We start from the raw sequence: 21,386 nt of genomic DNA on the forward strand, positions 1-21,386 counted from the left end.
TAAAAATCACGTTTTTTTACACGCTTTTTTCCCAGGGGGGGGGGGTCTGGTCCCCCCGGGCCTCCTGGATCCGCCACTGTCTACTACACATATTCCATTACTACTGATCACTAGTTATTATAGTAAAATTAATGATGATAATAATAATAATAATTAACGATATCAATACAAAACATAATGGTATTAACTAAAAATAAAATGAATTATAAAAATGAAAATAAAATTATTAATGATGATAAAGATGATAGTAGTGACGATAACAATATTATAGTAATATGAATATAATATAATGATATAGGCGAAGAAGATATCCAAAATTATCTCTTCAACTTACCAGATGACTGCCCTTCAGACTGAGATGTATAAGCCAAAACCAGTATTATCGGTACAATGTAGAACAGCATGCGGTAGGTATCCATAGCTAGTTACAGAATAATCAACAAATTTTTTTTTTTTAAATACAACTAGATTAAATTATTAATTTAGTTTGTTCCTTTGCCCGATGTTTTACAACAGTCATATAATCAGTTGGTTCCACTTATTTTCTTTTATCAAAATGACGTCAGGAGAATGATCAAAACTGCTCGATGAAGCAATATCTCAAATGAAAATGACTTTTCGCTTTGGCAATCTTTATTATAATAACTGACAAGGTAAAAGTGGCACTCCCTGCAGTTACTCGCCTTATATCCCAGTATAGCTCCCTTGGAGAGCTGCCAAAGGGATTACCAGTATCCAACCAATTCCAAGTACCAACATATCATTCATTGCCTTCTACAGGAAATGACAAGTAAAATACAAATGTAGATATGATTGCCTTATTGGTACAACATGGATATCACCACGACTATGTTGTGCACTGAAAGTAAAGCTAAAGTAAATATTTGGACCCCAGCATTGAGCAACAATATTTCATTTCCTCTATCGCTTTCACTCCTGGCTTAAAGCTGAAAATACTTTCACATTTCATGTTTTCTCAACTTACTCAACGTGCGACGTATATTATCTGTTTTTAGCGAAAACGTATTACCAAAAAACGTGATGACATTTTTTTTCTTCTTTTTTTTTCTTTCTTTAAGTCAATCATCCCCCTACTTGACACTTTATTTCGGACTTGTGCCTCTCCTCCGCCAGAGAATCCTAGATCCTTCACTGCCCCTGAAGACAAGTTGAAGACAATTCCTGAGATAATAATGTCATTTTGGCCCGGACATTGATTCTAGACATTGACCAATACTTAATGCATGCTTTTCTCCCAAAGTCGAACCATACATTTATGTTCAAGGAAAATAAAAGAAACTGCATTGTTTAGTACAAGAAAGGAAAAAAACAAAAGAATAGAAAAGAAAAGAAGAGAATAGACTTAAAAGGAAAGAAAAGAAGAGAAAAGAAAAGAAAAGAAAAGAAAAGAAAAGAAAAAAAGAAACAAAGAAAGGAAAAAAAAGAAGAAAAAGAATAGAAAAGAAAGAAAAAGTATATAAAAGAATAAAACATGATTCATATTTCATATTCATATTCAAATTTATTGTCCAATGATTGGAAATTTGTTTCATTTGCATGTCAGTACAAGGTTACACATTATAAACATCAATAAGATACATTATGGGTACAGAGTAGAATATTTAACTTGGACATAAGTAACAACAAATGCGATAGTTCAACATGCAGACTAAAATTCGGTTCATAAATTCAGACTAAGTAGTTAAATTCAGTTCAAGTTCGGATTAAATTCATTCGCAATTCAGATTAAATACAATTAAAAATTTATACCAATTCAATTCGTAATTCAGATCAAATCCATTTCAAATCCCGATCACATTCAATTCGTAATTCAAATTAAAATATAATTAACAAAATCAAATCACATTCAATTTATAATTCAAACTAAGTAGTAAAATTAAATATCTTAATTCGGGTTAAATTAAGTTCACAATTCAAATTCAATACAATTCATGATTCAGACAAATTCATGATGACATCATAGTAAATACATAATTTTATAGTTTCAGTTTTCTTGCAGATGTAACTGTTTTGCTGAATCATCATTCACAATTGTTGTTTCCTTTATGTGTTTCCTGTCAAATGTTAATGTTGACTATCTCAATTGTATTGCTGATGTTAAATACGATGTACACTGGTTTTATAAAAACGTTTCATATAGTGTTTCGGTCGGTTCAAAGGATAAATTCACACGTATTTCTACAGTGCGTCCAAGAAAAAAGAAAAGAGTTAAAACAAGACTTCTCTCCCAAAATAAATGTTATCATATTTCCCCCAAAAGTCATCTTAGTAGATAGCTATTAAACGGTCTGTTCTATAAAATGACACCAACAAATCTGACAATAATTACGCTTGAGTGAGCAAAAGCCCTTTCGGTGAAAGGGTGGAAAATATTTACTTGACGAATACTGATAATAATTGTCCTGGAGGTGAGGGTATCAACAAGTTGAGAGCGATTAAAAAGTTTACAGCTGCATAAAGTACCCTCAGATGATTATATTAACTTACTTTCAACAACAAAAGTCAAGACAAAAAGTGTCTCTATTGTGAAATGTCAAGTGACATGTGAAGCGTCATTCAAAGTCGTTCAACTTTCTGGAAAAAAGAGGCACATACAAAGGAAAACCTCAAAGCCGAAAATATACCATTGTTAACATTGGTATATACCCCTACATTGTGATTATTATCAGGGATGATTTCAATGTTTGTTTGTTTCTTTAGATGGTCCCTGATATTGCTTAAGCACCATACATGAACTTTGCGGTCGGGTGGGATAGTCTGAATATTTATTTCCGAGCGAGCGAAGTGAGCGAGCAAAAAAAAAAGATTTGTGTCGTCGCAGTGCGAAAAATTCTCATAAAGGGAAAATAACTAAATGAGTTACTAATGTTCCAAAAGGAACACATGGGAGAACAGTGATTTTTGCAAAATGCTGAACAAAATTTAAAACGGCATCAGATGTAACCTGATGTAATCTAAATATGGCATACTTCCATATTGATTATCAAGAAATAAAACAGCAATCAATCTATAAATTAAACTTTTGAATACCTCTCCATTATCCATTCAATTACTCCATTCATCGTTCATCAAATTATTATTCAATCAATCAGTCAATTAACCAACCAATCAAACAATTAGTCGGTCATTCAACCAACCAATCAGACAATTAGTCAGTCAATTAATTATTCAAATAGTCATTCATTCAATCAATCAATCAATCAGTCAGTCAGTCAATCAATCAATTAACCAACCAATCAAACATTTATTCGGTCAATCAATCAGTCAATCAATCTATTGCTTATTTAATCAATCAGTCATTCATTCATTCAATCAATCAGTCAATCAACCAACCAATCAATCAATGAGTTGGTCAATCAATCAGTCAATCAATCAATTGCTTATTCAATCAATCAGTCTATCACTTCACCAACTAACCAAACCGCACATTTAAAAACAAAATATATATCTCTAGCTGAAGTTTATACACCCAGAACAAACTGCAATCCCTATAAAGTCATTTTTATTCTGTTCACCTCGTTGCAATGTTTGAATACAAAAATAGTACTGATCTTAGGAAAAATATATTTTGATTCCTTTTATAAACGCTCACAAATTGAATTATATAGTACTCTGAATAAGATACACAATGCAGTATAAGAACTAATTTCATTATTACTATAAAACTGAAATTTGTGTCTAAAGTACCGGTACTGAGTTTAGAATAGCTAGCCACAATGTACATGTAGATATGCTATTTACAACAATTTTGATGTTGTGAAGTTATTATAGGTTGATAACAATTCACCATAGAGAACTTGCTTTTTGCATGGGAATTTGAAAGACATATTTACATTGATATTGTGTGACACATCAAACATGTATTCTTGTCAGTGTTCCACTAAATTAGGTGGGAAGGACTTAGCATTAAATGAGCAATGTCTATACTCCTAATTCCTATATTTCTAACTATGCTGTATACTTTAACCATACACCCAGCACTATACCTATCCCTAACACATACCAAACCAAATTGAGACATAATCCTAAACTTGATACCGTTGACAAAAACAGATGCTGCTGGGGTCAATCTTGCATCAACCAACTAATGCCGCAAAGTGGTCCTAGAAGTTAAGGTTTTACAAAATAGACATAAATGAGGTTTTGATTTTTTATAATTATTTTCTGAGAAGCTGCAAGGTATATGACCTCAAAGGTAATGATATTCATACAACTTATGGGTTTATGAGATTATAAGTTGTCCATGTACGCTTTAAACCATCAAAAGATTTACAACAATTCAATGTATGATTCTAATAATATTATCAGGCAGGTATTAAATGACAAATCTCAAAGTAATATTTTATTTGCAAACATGAAGTTATGCAGTGTACATATATATATACCAAATCAAACTATGTAATCTTTCTAAACCCTGACCTTTGTAACACTTTCCAATAATCTTGTTGGGAAAAAAACGGAAAAAAAAGTGAAAATCTCATTTCAGAAAATACATTTCCTTGACTACCTGAAAGACCCATTAAATGATTGGCTCGATTTAACAATTTTTTTACTGCAAAATCTCACCTTTTAAAGTCCTCTTCCACCCAATTACAATAATGACATTCTTTACTACCAAATACAAAGTTAATGTTGTACATCAAAGTTTACGTTTTGGAATGATATCACTTGAAAGAAATGGTAGTACTGATTTCACAAGTTTTGGCAACACATATAAGAGCAAAAATAAACACAGAAATATGTACAGGCACAAAAAGGTGGGACAGGCATATTCAATGCCAATGGACAGTGAACAATACAATTTATACAAATAAGAAGCTTGCATATAGGCTAGTGATCTCTTCAACTGCTTGATCCTTAAATATACAAATAACACAGAAGCACAGACCTGCATAGACTTTAATGGCTAGTTGCATATATTACACTAAGGGTTGATGATTAGGCCTAAAAAAACACGATGTTGTATTGCCCTTTGCGACCGACCCCAAAATCTTTAAATCTATGGTCGGCTGTTAAAAAAAAAAAAACTTTTTTTTTTCTTTACAGTTTTTAGCAAGAAAATGTAATAAAGCATTCAAAACTGGGATATATCGGCCCAAAGAGGGAGAAAAAGAAAAAAAAAGTAAAAAAAAAAAAAAGGTTTTCGACTGCCCGACCCATGTTTTGGTACCTAAAGGGCAATACAACATCTTTTTTGTTTAGGCCTTATAGTGGTATTGGATCCAGGATTCTAGGAAACCCAAGATGTAGATCTGACCAATTCATAAATGCCAGCAAACAAATGTGCTTTCTGATATTTTGACATTGTCATGAATACAGTAGAAATGCTTTATCAATCTGGCTATTAAAGAATACGAGATGAAACAGCCCTGGCAGATTAACAAACATGAACAGTGTTTAAGAAGGGACAATGAATGTTCACCGTCAATACGAATAATACTTCTATGTTTGCATAGCTGTAAAATCATTGATATCACTGAACCAAGAAGAATAGTTTTAAAGGAGTCCTCCACACTGGTATAGTGTATCAAGAGACCTCTACAGCGAATAAGGCAAGGTAGAAAGAGGCCACAATGCCAGAAACACATTACAGAGGTTACCGTAAGAAGAACATCAATATATAAAAACGAACTTTCAAAACAAAGTGATCAATCCCCATAGTCCCAGCTTGTATAAACTATGTGTACATTTTCATAAAGGAAAATGATTTCACTTGAAGATAATATGGCAGCTCTGTATGAAACTTTTACAGTAAATAAGCAAATATATACCCCACCCTGTACAACAAAAATATCTGTAGCAAAGAAAATCAAACAAAACTCAATATTGCTTCTCTTCACAAAAATTAGGCTTTTAAAGCCTAAAGATGGAAACTCACTATGCATGTACCTGTACATTATGTTCGTGACCTCTGAACTCTCAGCAGCAAGCATATTAGTACCAAATAACTCTACATTATAATTCGTCATGCTTATCCTCTTCACCGTTAACGTTGTGCTCCTTCTCTTCCTCTTCCACTTGATTCAGCTCTTCATTCCTTCCCTCCTCTTCTTTCTCTTGCAATTTCTTTTCATCGCACACCGGCATACTATCCAGATCTTCTACGTACACGATTTCACCTTGTTCCATCTTTCCGGACCTCTCGCACTTTTCTTCCACTTCATCTTCCTCTGCTTTAGTTGATTCCTCGTCGGGGGCGTTGAAATGCGTCACGCCAAATTCTTGGAAGATGCCTTTGGCTGCAAACCGCTTGTACCACAGGTTTTCGATGGTGGGGTCGTGGGCGAAACCCTTGTTGAACTTCTCAAAGGCCTCGTCACCGTTCTGCATGATCATGCGGGCGGTTATCTGATTAGTACCTTCTGGATCCAACATGGCGAGGATCTGTTTTGTCATGGAAAAAATTTGAAAAATAAAAATAGGATGAGAAATAATAGTCCTCAAGGTAAGTATTCATTGAGGAATGGATGTTTGAGGATTGCCTTACCTGACTGCTAAGAAATCATGTTTATGCTTGTAAGTAAGCAAACATGGGGACAGACGCATTTTAGTAAGCAAATAATAATAATACACAACATTTATTAGGAACTAAGTACAGGTATTTCTAGGCGCACCATTGTCTGACTAAAAATTAACAACCAAAACTTATAATAAACACATAAAATAGGGGATAGACGCCTTTAAGTCCACTCCTGGGGCCTTGGTAATGAGGATTGAAGCCTTACCAAAGCGCACAAGCGCATTGACTTGGTTTTAAACCCGGGACCTCTCGATTACGAGACCACTGCTTTACCAATGAGCCATCGCGCCTCCTTTTAATTCATTTGGAAAAGAAAATTAAGAATAATGATTCAACAGACAAATTATTCACTAAACAGGCGAGTTCATGTGGTGGTGGTTATTTTACCTGACTGCTAAGAAAGCATAAATGCTTGTGAGTAAGCAACCAGACGTCCAGCGGCTTTAGGTTCTCTTCGAGGGACATGGTAATGAGGATTAATGCCTTACCAAAGGTCCCTATAGCACATCGACTTGGTTTCGAACCCGGGTCACCGGATCATGAGACCACTGCTCTACCGACTGAGCTATCGCGCCTCCTCATGATACCATAGGTGGAAAGTCTTACCTCTCTTGCGACCTTCTCACTGCCTCCAATGTAGATGGTGTAAATCTTGATGAAGTCTGATCCCTTGAATGGCTGAGAAGGGTCTTTACCTCGTAGCATGGCTAGAGCACCCCTAAACAAGAAAGCACAAAGATAACACCCATTTGATTCATGCAGTAAAAGCAGGGGCATGTCTAGCAGGAAGTTGAAGGGGGGGGGGGGAGGGCGGAGGGGGTGAGGTGACAACCCTCATTCAAATCTCACACTGTCAGCGACTTATTCAAACTACATTCTATGTTGGCAAGCATAAATTGAAGACATATTCCTTTTCCTTGCTTGCAAATAACAAAATAGAAACTATTTTCTATTACTTGCTCAAAATCATTAATTAATTTATTGACAGTTAATATCATACGAGATGAGAAAATATCGTAAGATATGGTATTAAAGAGAGACAACACATTGTAGCATATGAATAATCTCAACATTCTTCAATTTTCTGTTCTCAATTATACATTCTAAATAAGTCTATTCTTATGAGTATGACTTGTTAATGTCAACACTTGTATGGATACTTAGCCCTATTCTAACCAGGCTATTTCAGACCAGGTTTTTACCGGGGGTGGAGGGGGGGGGGGGGGGAGGGGTTAAGAGAGTAGTATGGGGTTAACTTAAAACTACTTGTAATCCAGAGATGTTATAGTATTAATGACTGCTTTGCGTATAAAAACAACTATTTCTCGAATATTAAAGCAGTCATTAATACCTTTATATGCCGAAAAAAAATAGACTAAAAAATAAAAAATAAAAAATACTTTTTTTTTTGGTCGAAGATGAGATTCGAACTCTTGCGTACAAAAGGTGATGTATCTAAAGTCAGCGCCTCAGACCTCTCGGCCATCGCGCGTTATTAACATGCATGGCAGTTTTGTACAATATATACATTAAAATGGATTGAAACCGGCTTCGCGTGTGATGAATGCTTCGCAAAAGCTCCATATACGGACTCTTCTTTTACTTTTGCAATGCATATTGGCACGAACTTAGATCAAGATCTATCGGCAGATGTTGTTTTTTTTGTTTTTGGAAGTTTATTTTCGTCTTCATGTCAACAATGCAAGATAAAATTGTCGGTAAGATCGATCGAGATTCAATTGTATTGAAATTACCGACCAATTATTCGCACACATACGGTATCCTCCATCGCTCAAACCATTTTTTAACACGTAAACCTATGGGGTAACCATGGAGACTGACCTATTTTTTTAATAACCATGGTTATTAAAAATATTAAATGTTTTAAGCATGGTTACCGGGAATTTTACAGGAACAGTTGACGTTTATGAATGCAATTTCGACCAATCAGATGGCTGGATTACTTAAGTGAGGTATATAATAATTTCTATTACAGTGAATTCATACCCACACACACAAACATATCTGGTGTGGATTGCAAACTCATACGTACGAGGACTGTTATTACATGTTCAAAGACAAATGTTTGTAGGAATATAACAACCCGATGACGATCTGGAAATTTACTGCATAACCGAGGACCTACTTTTTTAAAAGAAACATATCCCCTCTATGAAAGAGCTCAAAATTTTAAAAATTTCACAGGATTTTTTAACAGAAGACGTCCTCCTTTGGCGAGTTGCCGACAAAGTGAAGGTACATTTCTTACGAATGTCCTTGATACCCACGCACACACATAAAACAAAAGTTTACTATGTCTGGTAACCCTCTAATATATCAATATATAAATAATAACTTCCTCAATTTCCTCAAAATATAAATGCAGTTAAATTTCAAAATTAAATTTTTGTCTTCCTCAAATGTATAAATTACTATTAAGATTTGTTTATTACAAATTTAACTATGTTTTGTATACATTTTACATTGCATTTTGTTGGAAATGAAAAAATAAAAATGAAATGAAAAAAATGAACTTACCAGATAGCATCCTTGTCTAAGTGATTGTACTCAAAATCTTCTCGGTTGGAAGCATCCGAAGGGTCAATGATCTCCACAAGATTCTTCAGAGTTTCCAGGGGTAAGGAATCCAGTTCCTCTACCGGGATATAGCCCCGCCCATCGGTATCTAGAAGCTTGATAAACTGGATTGAAATGGGAGAAATCAATGATGATTAATAGACCGGATAAGATTCTTGAGAGTTTGCAGGGGTAAGGAATCCAGCTCCTCTACCGTGATATAGCCCCGCCCATCGGTATCCAGAATCTTGATAAACTGGATTGAAATGGGAGAAATAAATGATGATTAACAAACTTGACAAGATTCTTAAGAGTTTGCAGGGGTAAGGAATCCAGCTCCCCTACCGTGATATAGCCTCGTTCATCGGTCTCCAGAATCTTGATAAACTGGATTTAAATGGGAGAAATAAATGATGATTAATAGACTTGACAAGATTCTTTAGAGTTTGCAGGGGTAAAGAATCGAGCCCCTCTTTCGTGATGTAACCCTGTTTATCGTTATCAAGTATTGTTAATTGGCGCCGATTACACATTTACACATCTAAATAAAAGTTTGAAATAAAACAATTTAACATAAAACTCAAATAGGCAAAACAAAAAATATTTTCTGTGAGAAATTACATCATCTTCCAATCATTAGATTTTTATTTCTAGCCATCTAATAAAAGAACTTACCTCTAAACGTTGGTTCACGAGGACTTCTTCATCATTCAGTTCTCCCTGCACAAAAGGAGAAGAAGAATAACAAGATCACCAATCTTATCAATATCTAATTGTGTTTTCAAATGATTGTATTGTAAACAAAAAATATATCAAATCATCTACCTAAAAATTCAAAACTTCTAACATGAAAGGGTGTATTACTGCATTATAACCTCAAACACATAGGCCCGAATTCACAAAGCAAGGTTTGAGTTCAGACCAAGGTTTGAGCTCAAACCTCCTTTTGTTTCGCCAAACCTCCTTTTGTTCTTTACAAACCAGGTTTGTAAAAAATGCGTAAAACGCGTCATATGACGTACGAAAACCAAGGTTTGTCGACAAACCTCCTTTGTGAATTCGGGCCTTAGTGCATAGACGTCACTCACTTTGTGATGTGTTTTTTTCCGTTTGCAATATGCATAGTCTTAAATGTACAACAAATTCTACCTTCCTTGGGTTCAATCACATTCACTTAAAATCATACCACGTATCTGAACAATGCACCAACAAAATGAACTGCCCAGTGTCATCAATATATTTTCAGATTGTGCAAAATAGAAACTTGTCATATTTTGGGGGTCATAATGTATTATGGGCATCACATTTTCTGGTACAGAGAAAAAAGGGGTAAGTAATACCTGTATGAAATTACTTGTAAATTCCTCCAACCAAATCTTGCCGGTTTTATCAGCAGTTGTCTTCATGACAGTTCTGAAAAGAAGGAAATTTCAATGAAATTTGATATAGTAACATTAATAAAGAACAGGGTGAGTACTTATACAGCATCATATCCATTACACAGAATGCTTGAAGATGGAGTGATTTAATGCACATACTTCTGTGAGCATTTATACAGGGAAATTCTGTATCCCAATATCCATTGTACGACGCATGCTCAATCGACAATTGCTCTCCGGTTAATATCCTACACTAAATGTTTACCTAGATAACCAAGGCCTAACCCCACCCTGAACCTAACCTAAAACCAAATTCTACACCTAACCTAAACTCTATCTTTGACAAAATAAAACCTGGAGCAGTATTCTGCAGAGTATATTGTTAGAGCACAATAACATTTCAGTGTCTTAATTAAAAAATTGTACTTTTGCACGAAGCTCTGTTAATCAACACCTAAAAAGTATTTTGTAAGAAGACACTATATGTTCCTCATACAAATCAGTACCTCAGCATGTGGACATCCATATGGCCTTGCGCGAGCTCTCCCTGACCACTGTAGCGCCACAGTACAGACGACTCACTCATGGGTTTGAAAACATTCTCAGATTCCTCACAGCCAGAGGGGTCAAAGGTCAAATAGTGTGAGAACCAGATGGATACGGCGCTGTTCATGTAACCCCTTGACCTCACCTGATGTGTATAGCCTGGAAAATATACAGAGGGAAGATTTCGTTAGAAATAGACATTGTTGTAATTCAAAAAGTCTTTAACAAGGGTTCAGTGACACAAAGACGTGACTCCATATTTTGCCAAAATGAGTATTTGATATCAAAAAGTTAAACAAATATGGGCTTTCCAGGAAACACAAAGACTTAACTCCACCCAACACCCCATTGAAGTCAATAGCTAGTGAAATATAGACTTAACTCCTTAAGGCCCAAGTGCTCTGTGACACATAAACCAAGTTTTTCTCAAAAATGGCCAAAATGGAATTACGTCTTTGTGTCACTGACCTCTTGATAATATCTAGGTAGAAGTCTTTGTCAAACAAAAAACTGGATATATTCGGTAATGTATTTGTGAATGGAATACATTTGAGTATTTAAGTACAGAAGTAGGTACATGCCATAATCTTTAGGCAAGTAATAAGCCCCCACACAGTACCAGATCACTGACCTATAAAACAGACTGCTGTGCATGGGAGTAAATGTCTACGTGCCACAACCAAATGAGTAGAAAAACAGTTTAGTCAAAATGACTTCATAATGGAATCACAGGTATTACCTTAAACAGGGATTCCAGTGCAGCTAGGGTAGAACAGAATAAGTTGAGGTAAAATTGTTGTATACATGTACATACTGGAAACTATTGCACACTTTTTTTTTATTAAAGTATGTGAGATAGCAAGAATAAATCAGGAACAAAAGAACTGCAACCAATCATGAGTGAGTTTTTAGTAATAACTCACCGCTTGGCATGTAGATGCAGTCTCCTTTCTCAAGAATCACTCTGTCAAATAGTAGGTCCTTGACTTTGGGGTGCTTCTTATAGTCTACATCATCTACCTCTACTTCTGAGTATCCCCCAAACTCATAGCGTGAGTCCTCAGACATGTACAGCTGTTCTTTCTGAGAAAAGATACGTTTGATAAGCTCATTTACCAAAGCAGAACAATTCAGAGCCAGACAGATATGTGTGATTTATAAGCTATATAATATTATATCCCTTATCGTAAGATTGTTGCATTAGGTGTGTACACAACAAGAAAAAGAATAGTTTGACTGTAAAAGACGTTTCCTGCCGACTAGATCAAAATAGTTCATTTTTATTGATGACGTCACGCATAGTACCTTTTTTTCCCTAGGGAAAAAGGGTACTATGCGTGACGTCACAATAAAAAAACGCATATTCTTGAACTTTGCGTTTTCCCAGCGAGCGCGTACATGATTTCCAATGCCTCTGCGCGGTCAACCCCCGCGGTGTCACGGCGCTAGCTCAAGCCATATGCAATTTACGCTGTGCGATAACTGCACTACACTAGCGCCAGCTAAACATTTTTACATCCTTCAATGTTTCATTTGAGCCGTGCAATTTTCTTTATTTCTTTTCGATCTGAATGTAGATGTGAATGTGAATATAAGGGTCATGTTATTACAGAAGTGTACAAGGAATAATACAGATGGAAGGGATATAAAACAAATATAAAATGACTCATTCTCGGAACAAGCTAAAACTATTCGCACTCAGGAACATCAGTACTTTTCTAGAATAGAACTAGTTGATGTTCCTTCGATGCGAATAGTTTCAGCTAGATCCTCGAGTGTCATTGTATATTTGTAAACTATAGCCATCAATAAAAACTTTCTTGTATGAATATCATGAGGAATATTTCACGATATACAATTCAGAGAATTAAAAGCATTGAAATAAGCATTGTTATCACTGTTCGGCACTTTACTTACGGTATATTGATTTGTGTTATCTGTTGATAACAAGAAAAAGGATATTGATGGGAAAAAAGATTGGATATCATGCCTTGATGCATAAAATAACATCAGTCCGATAATGATTGATTTTTATTACTGTGTATGTATTGCCATTTCTTTTGTGAGGGGCGCCTCAAACCAACTTCATATAAAAAAAACAAAATGAAAACTAAACTCTGATAAGACCTGCAAAAAAAAAAAAAAAAAAAAAAAAATAAGAAAAAGAAAAAGAAAAAAAATTACACAATGCTAAGAGATTTCACTAAAATAGCTCTGATGAACAAAGAAGCATTTTAACTTCTGGATGAGATATATTATTTAGTTGTAATTCTAATTTCCTTTGCAGGACATTAATCTACAATTGCCACACTCAACCCAGGTGAGGTAAATGGGTACCTGAAAGGAATTAAGGAATTAAGTCCTTGAAATGCTAGAGCGCCATAATGTCAGCCATGCTAAAGCCGGAGAAATAATTTTCCAAGAGACGGTAATGTGATATGCGCTTTACAAGAACAGAATATTTGTTATTATTATTATTATTAATTATGTGACTAGCACTGCTTACCTGATTTGGGTCAGCAATGATCCACTGCTTGGTTCCATTGAATACACAGTGGACAGAGCTGTACGGATCACGATGAAGCAAAGTCTTCCCTCCTCGAGAACTCACAAACAAGTGAACTTCCTTGGGATTCAAGTGAGGATAACAAAAATCAAGCATTGTTCAATGATCAGCAGTCCAGAAAATGAGTATTACATCTACATGTATATCCATTCGTTCATAAAAAACCTAATCTTGCAGAAAAGGCCCAGGTGTTTTTTCAGCATACCCTTTGCATTTTACATTTGCATATTTATGGTAATTTATGCAAATAAGGTCATAAAATTCACATTTTTGCCCATAAATTACACATTCATATTTAACCATCCTTTCTCACTACATATATTTGTTAGACCATTTGGAATAATAATACAACACAAAAAATTGAAAAACCAGGGTTATTCCTTATGTTATCTATTGTTTTGATAATTTCTTATGTATTTCTTTGTTTTTTTAACTTATGTATTTTATTGTTTTTGTTCTTTTACTTCATTTCCAACTATAATTCAACTATTTTGACCCCAAAATAAACACCTAAACTATAAACAAGACCAAATAACCAATGTTTTATCTCCTTATTTGAAAAATGAGATTTCCATATGTTTTGTACACAAATCACAAAAATGAGCGATTTTCGGACTGACATGCAAAGACAAAAGGACACGTGACTTTGTAATGGTAGGTCCGATTTTCGAAAAATTTCTTTCAAAAGATGCGCAATACTTGAAAGAGAAAAGTCACAAAATATCAGTGCAAGATTTTCTTGCATTAAAAAATTATCGCGAAAAATGCAGCTTTCCTTTGCCACCTTCAAAGATTCCTTGCCTATTTCCTGTGGCTACTTGACACTTTGTTGACAGGAAACTGTTTGACATCCTATTACGAAACCGTCATAAGTACAAGTTTGCCAACACGCTATTGAGACACGTGTGTTGAAAATTAACAAGCGTGTCAATGGGATGTTGGTGAACTTGTACTTATGATGGTTTCCTGAAACAATGCCCATGTACACTTTGAGTGTATTATGGCATTGGAACATCCCATGCAGGGCAGTAATTTGGGAGAATCAAAACAACTTTGTAAATTGAAAATATGTATTGACATATATATCTAACCCTAACATTTCCTCCAGCAACAATTGCTCTGTATTTTATCTTAAGTATAGTTAGGGTTAGGGTTACATTGTGGTTTTAGGTTAGGTTTAGGGTTAGGGTTAGGTTTTTTGTTGGGTCCATGGTTAAAATTAGGAATTTGGTTAGTTTAGGAGTAATTGTCACAAAAGTATACATGTGACAAACAATTCTAATAGAGTAACGAAGCTGTGACATCATAACAATCTATTTTTACAATTTCTCAATTTAACTTTATTTTCAGAAGGAGGATACAAAATAATGTCCAAATGTCGGAAACCAATTGAATATGGTAAATATTGGCTGAGATATGACCATCTGAATAAATAGATTTCCTATAGGAACTCAGTGTTATTTTGCTCTGGTTTCTATAATGTTTAAAAAAATAGTTATTTGATGACGTCACACTTCACCATAGCTTTGTTTGTACCCTTGTCAGGAGAAGGTTTTCAGAGGGTTCCCTGGAACCCTCCATCATTAATATTAGCACCAAGATCGAGGGATAGATGTTTGCCACGGCAAGAACCCTGTACCTACCTGGACACCCTGTGCCAGTGATCCACAGGTCAAGAACGGAGGAAATGAGATGTCTTTCTCCATTGGAGCAGGGACTTGTGATATGATGTACCCGTCCAGGGTCTGGTACCGGTCCAGGAAGTTTCTAATGGAGTCCCGTCCCATCCCTCCCACTCCGCTCGGTATCCTGGAGTTATCCTCACTCCTATAATGGATAGATGGAAGAAAACAAAATAACTATAACATCCCCCTACTCCCTCTCTTTTTCTTTCATTTTCTATTATATTCACAGCATAAAGTCAAATGAATTCGAGGTTTGTCTAACGTTAAAACAATTCTTCCGATTATTGCACCGAAAAGTGTGTAAGATGAAATCTGAAAATGAAATAGAAAAAAAATATTAACGTATTAGAATGGGAGAGAGAGACGGACACACAAACACACACCTGCATGCAGACAGAGACATGAAGAGAAATAGAGAGATAGAGAGATGAAACCGAGACTGAATTAAAAAGGTAGAGTAAAAGTAGCATAAGGAAAAAAAAAGTTTAAATAAATAAATTTAATGACAACAATTGCAATTCAATATTAAAGGTAACAAGCTCTATATTCAACAAGTGGAGATACCCCCCCCCCCCCCCCAATAAGATCTCTTATGCATTACCTAGCTTCAAGCCTGACAGACAGATCTCCATAATTTTCCTTCAGGTAATCTTCCGTCCACAGATGATAGGCTGAAGAGTGTTTTGCTGCTCCTCGCAAAACAACTGGCTTGTACTCTTTGATGTATCTCTCATGAAACTCTGCGGGGCTAGGGAACTTATCTTCTGGACCTACATGTATTTCGTCTATGTAAGGCGTCGGCTCGGCGTGCTTGCCAAAAGTATTTGCAGGCCGGCCCCGATAAAATGGATTTCGAGGATCGAGGTCAGGCACGTCAAAATCTACCCCAGGTTCCACAAAGTGAGGGATGTTCATAGCACATACAAAAATGAAGAGGTGTCCCAGTGTCATGATGCCAAATTCTGAGGGGGAAAAAAGAGATTAATTATATAGTTATTATAGTTTTGTAATACTTTTGTAAACTATTCTGTTTTAGTGCATCTTTTAATCAATAACATCATACAGTGGTATAATGGTAGGCCTAGATTCAGATAAGTACAGTGAAAAGCATTGCATCAGATAGAAAGGGGGACATGGAGTTTAACTGGCAGCAAAACTACTGATGAAGTCAGCTTTCTATTGCATCCTTTTTAAAAATTGCTCACTTTTGGATATCAATTATGATACAAAGTTGATCAATTCGCTGCATTTTTAAGAAATTCCATGTTAGATGATAATTAGATTTTAGGATTCAGGAATATCTGATAGGGGAGGGTCATAGCTAAATCTGAAAAATAACAAGTTAAAAAAAAAAATCACCTATTCCTGGCATCCTGCCAAACCCACTTTTTTAAGAGGGGGGGGGGGGGGGATCCAATTCACCAATGACCATACCCATTGTCACCTCAAGGCTGATTTACTCTATTAACAATCCTGTGAATGAAAGTTTATGAACTTAAAATTCACAGATAAAGTCCTATTCATAATTAACGGATCTTACACTGACCCGGCCACTGAATTAATTGTTACTAGTGTTACAGGATTTAATCATTTTGCATTGAGCATTCCCAAAAGAAAAAAGAGAATCCAAAAATGTAAAACAGATTGGTCTATATAGATCTAATAGTTATAGGCTCGCAAAATCAGTAATCAGTAAAGGATTTATTCATATTTAAAAAATAAAATTAGATCTAGAAGAGTCAAACAAATTAACGTAAAGTTAACAAGTTTAACAGTTTAAAATTAATAACATGGAGCCTATTGTGGAATTAAAAGATAACTTTCAATGCCATGTCATTAATTATTACCACCAAGATTTTCAGACTTAATCCCTCCATAAAAATCAAAGCCTACGGACGCTCCAGCAGCAACAAATGCAAATACGGCAGCCAGCTCAGTCCGGTCCTTCGATCCGGCTTCCAGGTGCAGCTAGAGCTCAGAGGATCGTTCGAACTTCCAACAGAAAGTCGACACAGCAACCGGAAATCCCAGGCCAGCAGTTTGCCGTACTTGATCGATTGCTTCCCGCTGATTGAGATCTCCTCAGCAGAACTTTTTATTTGTAAACTTACATGTGATTATGCATGCATGCATGACCACTAAAGTGTACGATTATGAGATCATGCCATCTAAGAGAATTAACCAAAATAAAAAGTTTAGAGAAAAGTTAACAATGACATGAAATATGACATTTAGGAGAAATACATACCCCCGGCCCGGTGGCGCGTTTGGAGAAAAGCCTAGGGCAGGGTGTAAAACGGAAACGCGCGGCCCGGTGTGTAACATTAAAGGTAATACGAAGTTTTAGTATGGGGTCATGAATTTGGTTCAAATGAACATATTGGATGCATATGCGATCCTACAATATTCAGTGATCGTTGTCGCGGTTGAAATCGAGCCTAAAGTTATGAAATTGTAAATAATACACTCTTTATGTTGTATAGCTCCCTCTTAAGGTCAAGATTTTAATTAAGCCATAAAACATTGTTTCTTGACTAAAATCGACCAATTAGCTACTTCAATTTGGAAATTATATATCACAACTACATATTCTGAGATTTTCATTCTCGCAGCTACCATTGTACGGCCATAGGCGCTATTTGAAATTCATCAAAATTTACCGGGAGCACCGGTAAATTTTTATATTCAATTTTTCTCGAAAGCAGAAGTGTTTTAGGGGCTAAATTTTCTAGTGCTTATAATACATCCACAGGGGCATCCAAATATATCAAAATTGTAAAGAATCACTATCCACCCAATTTTCAAAATTTCCCAAAACTTTGTAATACCTTTAACAACGTTGACCAGTGTAAACCAAAAGCAATAACAATCGACTAGCTCCGGCTAGCGTTATTTTTTTATGCGGCACAGATTGGGGCATGGCGCGTGTTAAACCTATGGGAAGTACGTTCTTTCCCTTCTGAATAGTGTCTGCACATACGTGAGACTAGTCATGTTAGCTAGCGCATTAGCGCTGCGAAGAAGTTTGTATATCCATCGCGAACTATGTGTTTAGATAACATTCCTGTTCGTTTAAGTTAGTTAAGTTTTATTGACTAATTATTGTGATGTTCTCCTTATTGACGTTCTGCCTCCTCTTCAGATTTCCAATTTGATTTTAATTGTTGATGTAATGATTTTCCATGCGGTAGTGGATTAAATGTAAAAACAGACCTCTACTACTTATACTGTCTCGTACGCACACGACCAGTATTAGTCTGTAAATCAAGACCCCTTTTAAAAAAAAGCCCCAATCTGTGCCGCATAAAAAAATAACGCCTCCGGCGATACACAAATACACTTTGGGCGACCTTCCACGCAATCCGCCGTAAGTGGCGCTACAGTTGGGGGGCAGCTGGGGGGCTTCTGGATAGCACCTGAATGGGAAAGTTGAATGAGCGAGAGCTCGTTCGTACTTAGGCCCGCATCTACTGGCGGTGTGGTGAGAGTGCCTCCGTACCGTAAGATCGAACTCACAACTCTGCTCCAGCTAGCTAAAATTCCTTGAATTATTTATATTCTAACTCTAAATCATTCCGTCTCTCACTCTCTTCAATTCAATAAAATCATCTGCATGTTAACATACACGATAATGAATATGTGGGGCACCGTTACAACGGCGTCTCCCAAACTTCGATTGCCGAAAACGCACGCAAAACTCGCCAATGACGGACATCATCTACCCATTCATCCATCGTAAATGAAATAAATTTAGACAAAATGAAGTTGAAATGTCCGAAAGCGGCAAGGAATAATAAGTGGTTTGTCTGTGAGAAAGCAATGATCGTTGCATGCAAGATGAAAGCGCAAGCTGATAGAAGCCCCCCAGCGTGTAATGATAAACGTAGAGGGCTCACATCCATGAAAATTCGCCCGTATCGGTGTATACTATAGGTCCACGTGTAAAAGAGGGCGTGTCCAAATAAGCGGTAAATTAGCCTAGGCTACTTTACTACGAGTACGAGTATCTGGTAAATTTGGTATTTACAGTCCCCTATCTCTCTTCAATTCTATCTTTCTGCTTTTCTCTAATTTAGCCGTAGAGAAAGAACCAATTGCAACATTGACTTCTGGGCGACATGCAGCAGTACAAGTGTAATATCAACTGTAATTATGTCTGTCTCTTCCTCTGTACTCTTCCTCTTTTTTGTGCATAAATGAATGCGGTTTATTTCAAAATATTTCTTTAAAGAGAAATACTCGTGCTGGTAAATATTACCGGTATACCTCAACAATTTAGAAGGAAAACCAATGTCTGAATGACTATTTGTCAAAAAATGAAAGAAAGAAAGAAAGAAAGAAGGGAGAAATAAAAATCAAAATGTTTTAAACAAGAAAGAAAAATAAATATGTTTTAAAATTAGGTACAGAATTTGTACTGAACTTAAAAATTGGCTCTGAGAGAGAGAGAGAGAGATATATATATATATATATATATATATATAAATGTATATGAGCTGAAAATTATGTGAAAGAAAAGTAAGGAGAAAAGGGCACAGGCATGGTTCTAGGTTCAATTTTTTTCAGGGGGGGGGGGGGGGGGCTATGTATATTAGTTTGTCAGTCATATGTTTTTGTTTCCCCTTAATTTTTAACAAGCGCAACGTTGAATTAAAAGCATTTAACCCTGAGCCTCGGGGGGGGGGGGGGGGGGGGAGCGGTAAGGTGATATACACCTCTTTTATACCAAGCTGGATAATACAATAAATGACTAACAAATTCTAGAATTTGGGACAGGTTAGGCAGCTCTCTCAGTCACTCGTTTGCTATAATTCCTCTCTCTCTCTCTCTTTTCCCTCCTCCCTCTCTCTCTCTCTCTCTCTCTCTATTTCTTTCAATTTGTATTCATGCAACTTGATCTGTCATGGTTATCTCAACCTCAAAGTGCCTACATTATTAGGCTGCTCCAACTTCACGATTTAAACTCAAATCACCAAATGTCCCCACGTCACGTGAAGCTTGCAGCTATGTAACACAAGTGAACTCAATCAGAAATTGCCCAAATTGCAATATTTCAAAGTTCTAGTGATTTGCCTCTACAATCCATAGCTCACAAATCCCACACGGACTGTTTTCAAGGTTGAAGCAACCAGAGGCATGTCTCTGAAGCAACTATTATCGTCAAGAATGGATTACTGTATATTGAATTTCACCCTTGCAGTCACATAGGCCCCTACATATATTTGAAGTCAAATGTTTGTTTAGCATCTAATGATCTTAATTAATTGAAGCAAAAATGTCGACTGGAAGAAACCTTCAAAGTAAACATGGATTTCACCCTGACACCTTTCCTGGAGAAAAAAGAAAGAAAGAAATTCAGACAGGAGATGAAAAAGCTTGTGAATATCAATAAAAAGTATATTTTAATACATTTTACATGTATTGAAATGCGAAATTTAAGAATTGAATGTAGCACCAACATTATTTCCATTTTGATGCAATAAAATATTAAAATCATGCAACTATTTACATATCACTATAATAATTGTACATCATGTACAGGTAGTTCTTTAAAAGATCAAGAAATATTCTGCTTCATCTTAACTATTGCAAAATATGTAATGTACTACTTTGTAAGTAAGGGACATTAGCAGTTTTTAACTAAAGGCCTTGTTCACAATGGACATGGTAAACCTAAACAAAATTTTTAAAAATAAATAAAGAAACAAATAAAAAGAAAATATTTAAAAAAAATACCCAAAAGGAGAACAAAAAAAACCTGTCAATAAATAATAACAAAGTTTACGTACTAGGAATGAATGGCGGAAGGAGGTGATATTAAACCTAATACAACTATATGGGTTAAAACATTAAAGCAGCCGTCAATACAGAAATATGAAGTGCACTTTGCTCCAGCCATCTCACTTCAATTGGGACTTTGAGGCAATAAGGCAAATACAGGTATGCATAACATACACATAATTAATAGACCATTTTTGTTATGCAATCAAATTTAATGCATAAATCTTTGTCAAGTGCCATGCTACAAATTATTTTATTCACCCTTTATGAATAATTGTATTTCAATAGTCAGAATGCAAACTGCATACATT

General features: G+C 35.7%; 1 protein-coding gene across 3 annotated transcripts; it reads right to left on the reverse strand.

Moving 5' to 3' along the window:
- Positions 1 to 5,598: 5,598 nt before the first annotated feature.
- On the reverse strand, positions 5,599 to 17,616 carry LOC753609. Of its 3 annotated transcripts, none has more exons than XM_030974317.1 (11): positions 17,602 to 17,616; positions 15,896 to 16,258; positions 15,253 to 15,436; positions 13,550 to 13,669; positions 11,967 to 12,126; positions 11,004 to 11,202; positions 10,459 to 10,531; positions 9,794 to 9,838; positions 9,080 to 9,243; positions 7,148 to 7,259; positions 5,599 to 6,405 (listed from the first exon to the last, which is right to left on the reverse strand). In XM_030974317.1, exons 2-11 carry the CDS (start codon positions 16,243 to 16,245, stop codon positions 5,977 to 5,979), a joined length of 1,836 nt encoding a protein of 611 aa, XP_030830177.1. In that variant the 5' UTR covers positions 16,246 to 16,258; positions 17,602 to 17,616; the 3' UTR covers positions 5,599 to 5,976. The 3 variants fall into 3 exon arrangements, with proteins under 3 accessions (XP_030830177.1, XP_030830179.1, XP_030830178.1); XM_030974319.1 differs by lacking the exon at positions 17,602 to 17,616 and adding an exon at positions 17,543 to 17,549 and having other exon boundaries at positions 15,896 to 16,256; XM_030974318.1 differs by lacking the exon at positions 17,602 to 17,616 and adding an exon at positions 17,142 to 17,249 and having other exon boundaries at positions 15,896 to 16,256.
- Between the last annotated feature and the right edge of the window lie 3,770 nt (positions 17,617 to 21,386).

This window comes from Strongylocentrotus purpuratus, unplaced genomic scaffold (genome assembly GCF_000002235.5).
Source record: "Strongylocentrotus purpuratus isolate Spur 01 unplaced genomic scaffold, Spur_5.0 spur5_scaffold_7, whole genome shotgun sequence".
In the NCBI taxonomy this organism is placed as follows: Eukaryota; Metazoa; Echinodermata; class Echinoidea; order Camarodonta; family Strongylocentrotidae; genus Strongylocentrotus; species Strongylocentrotus purpuratus.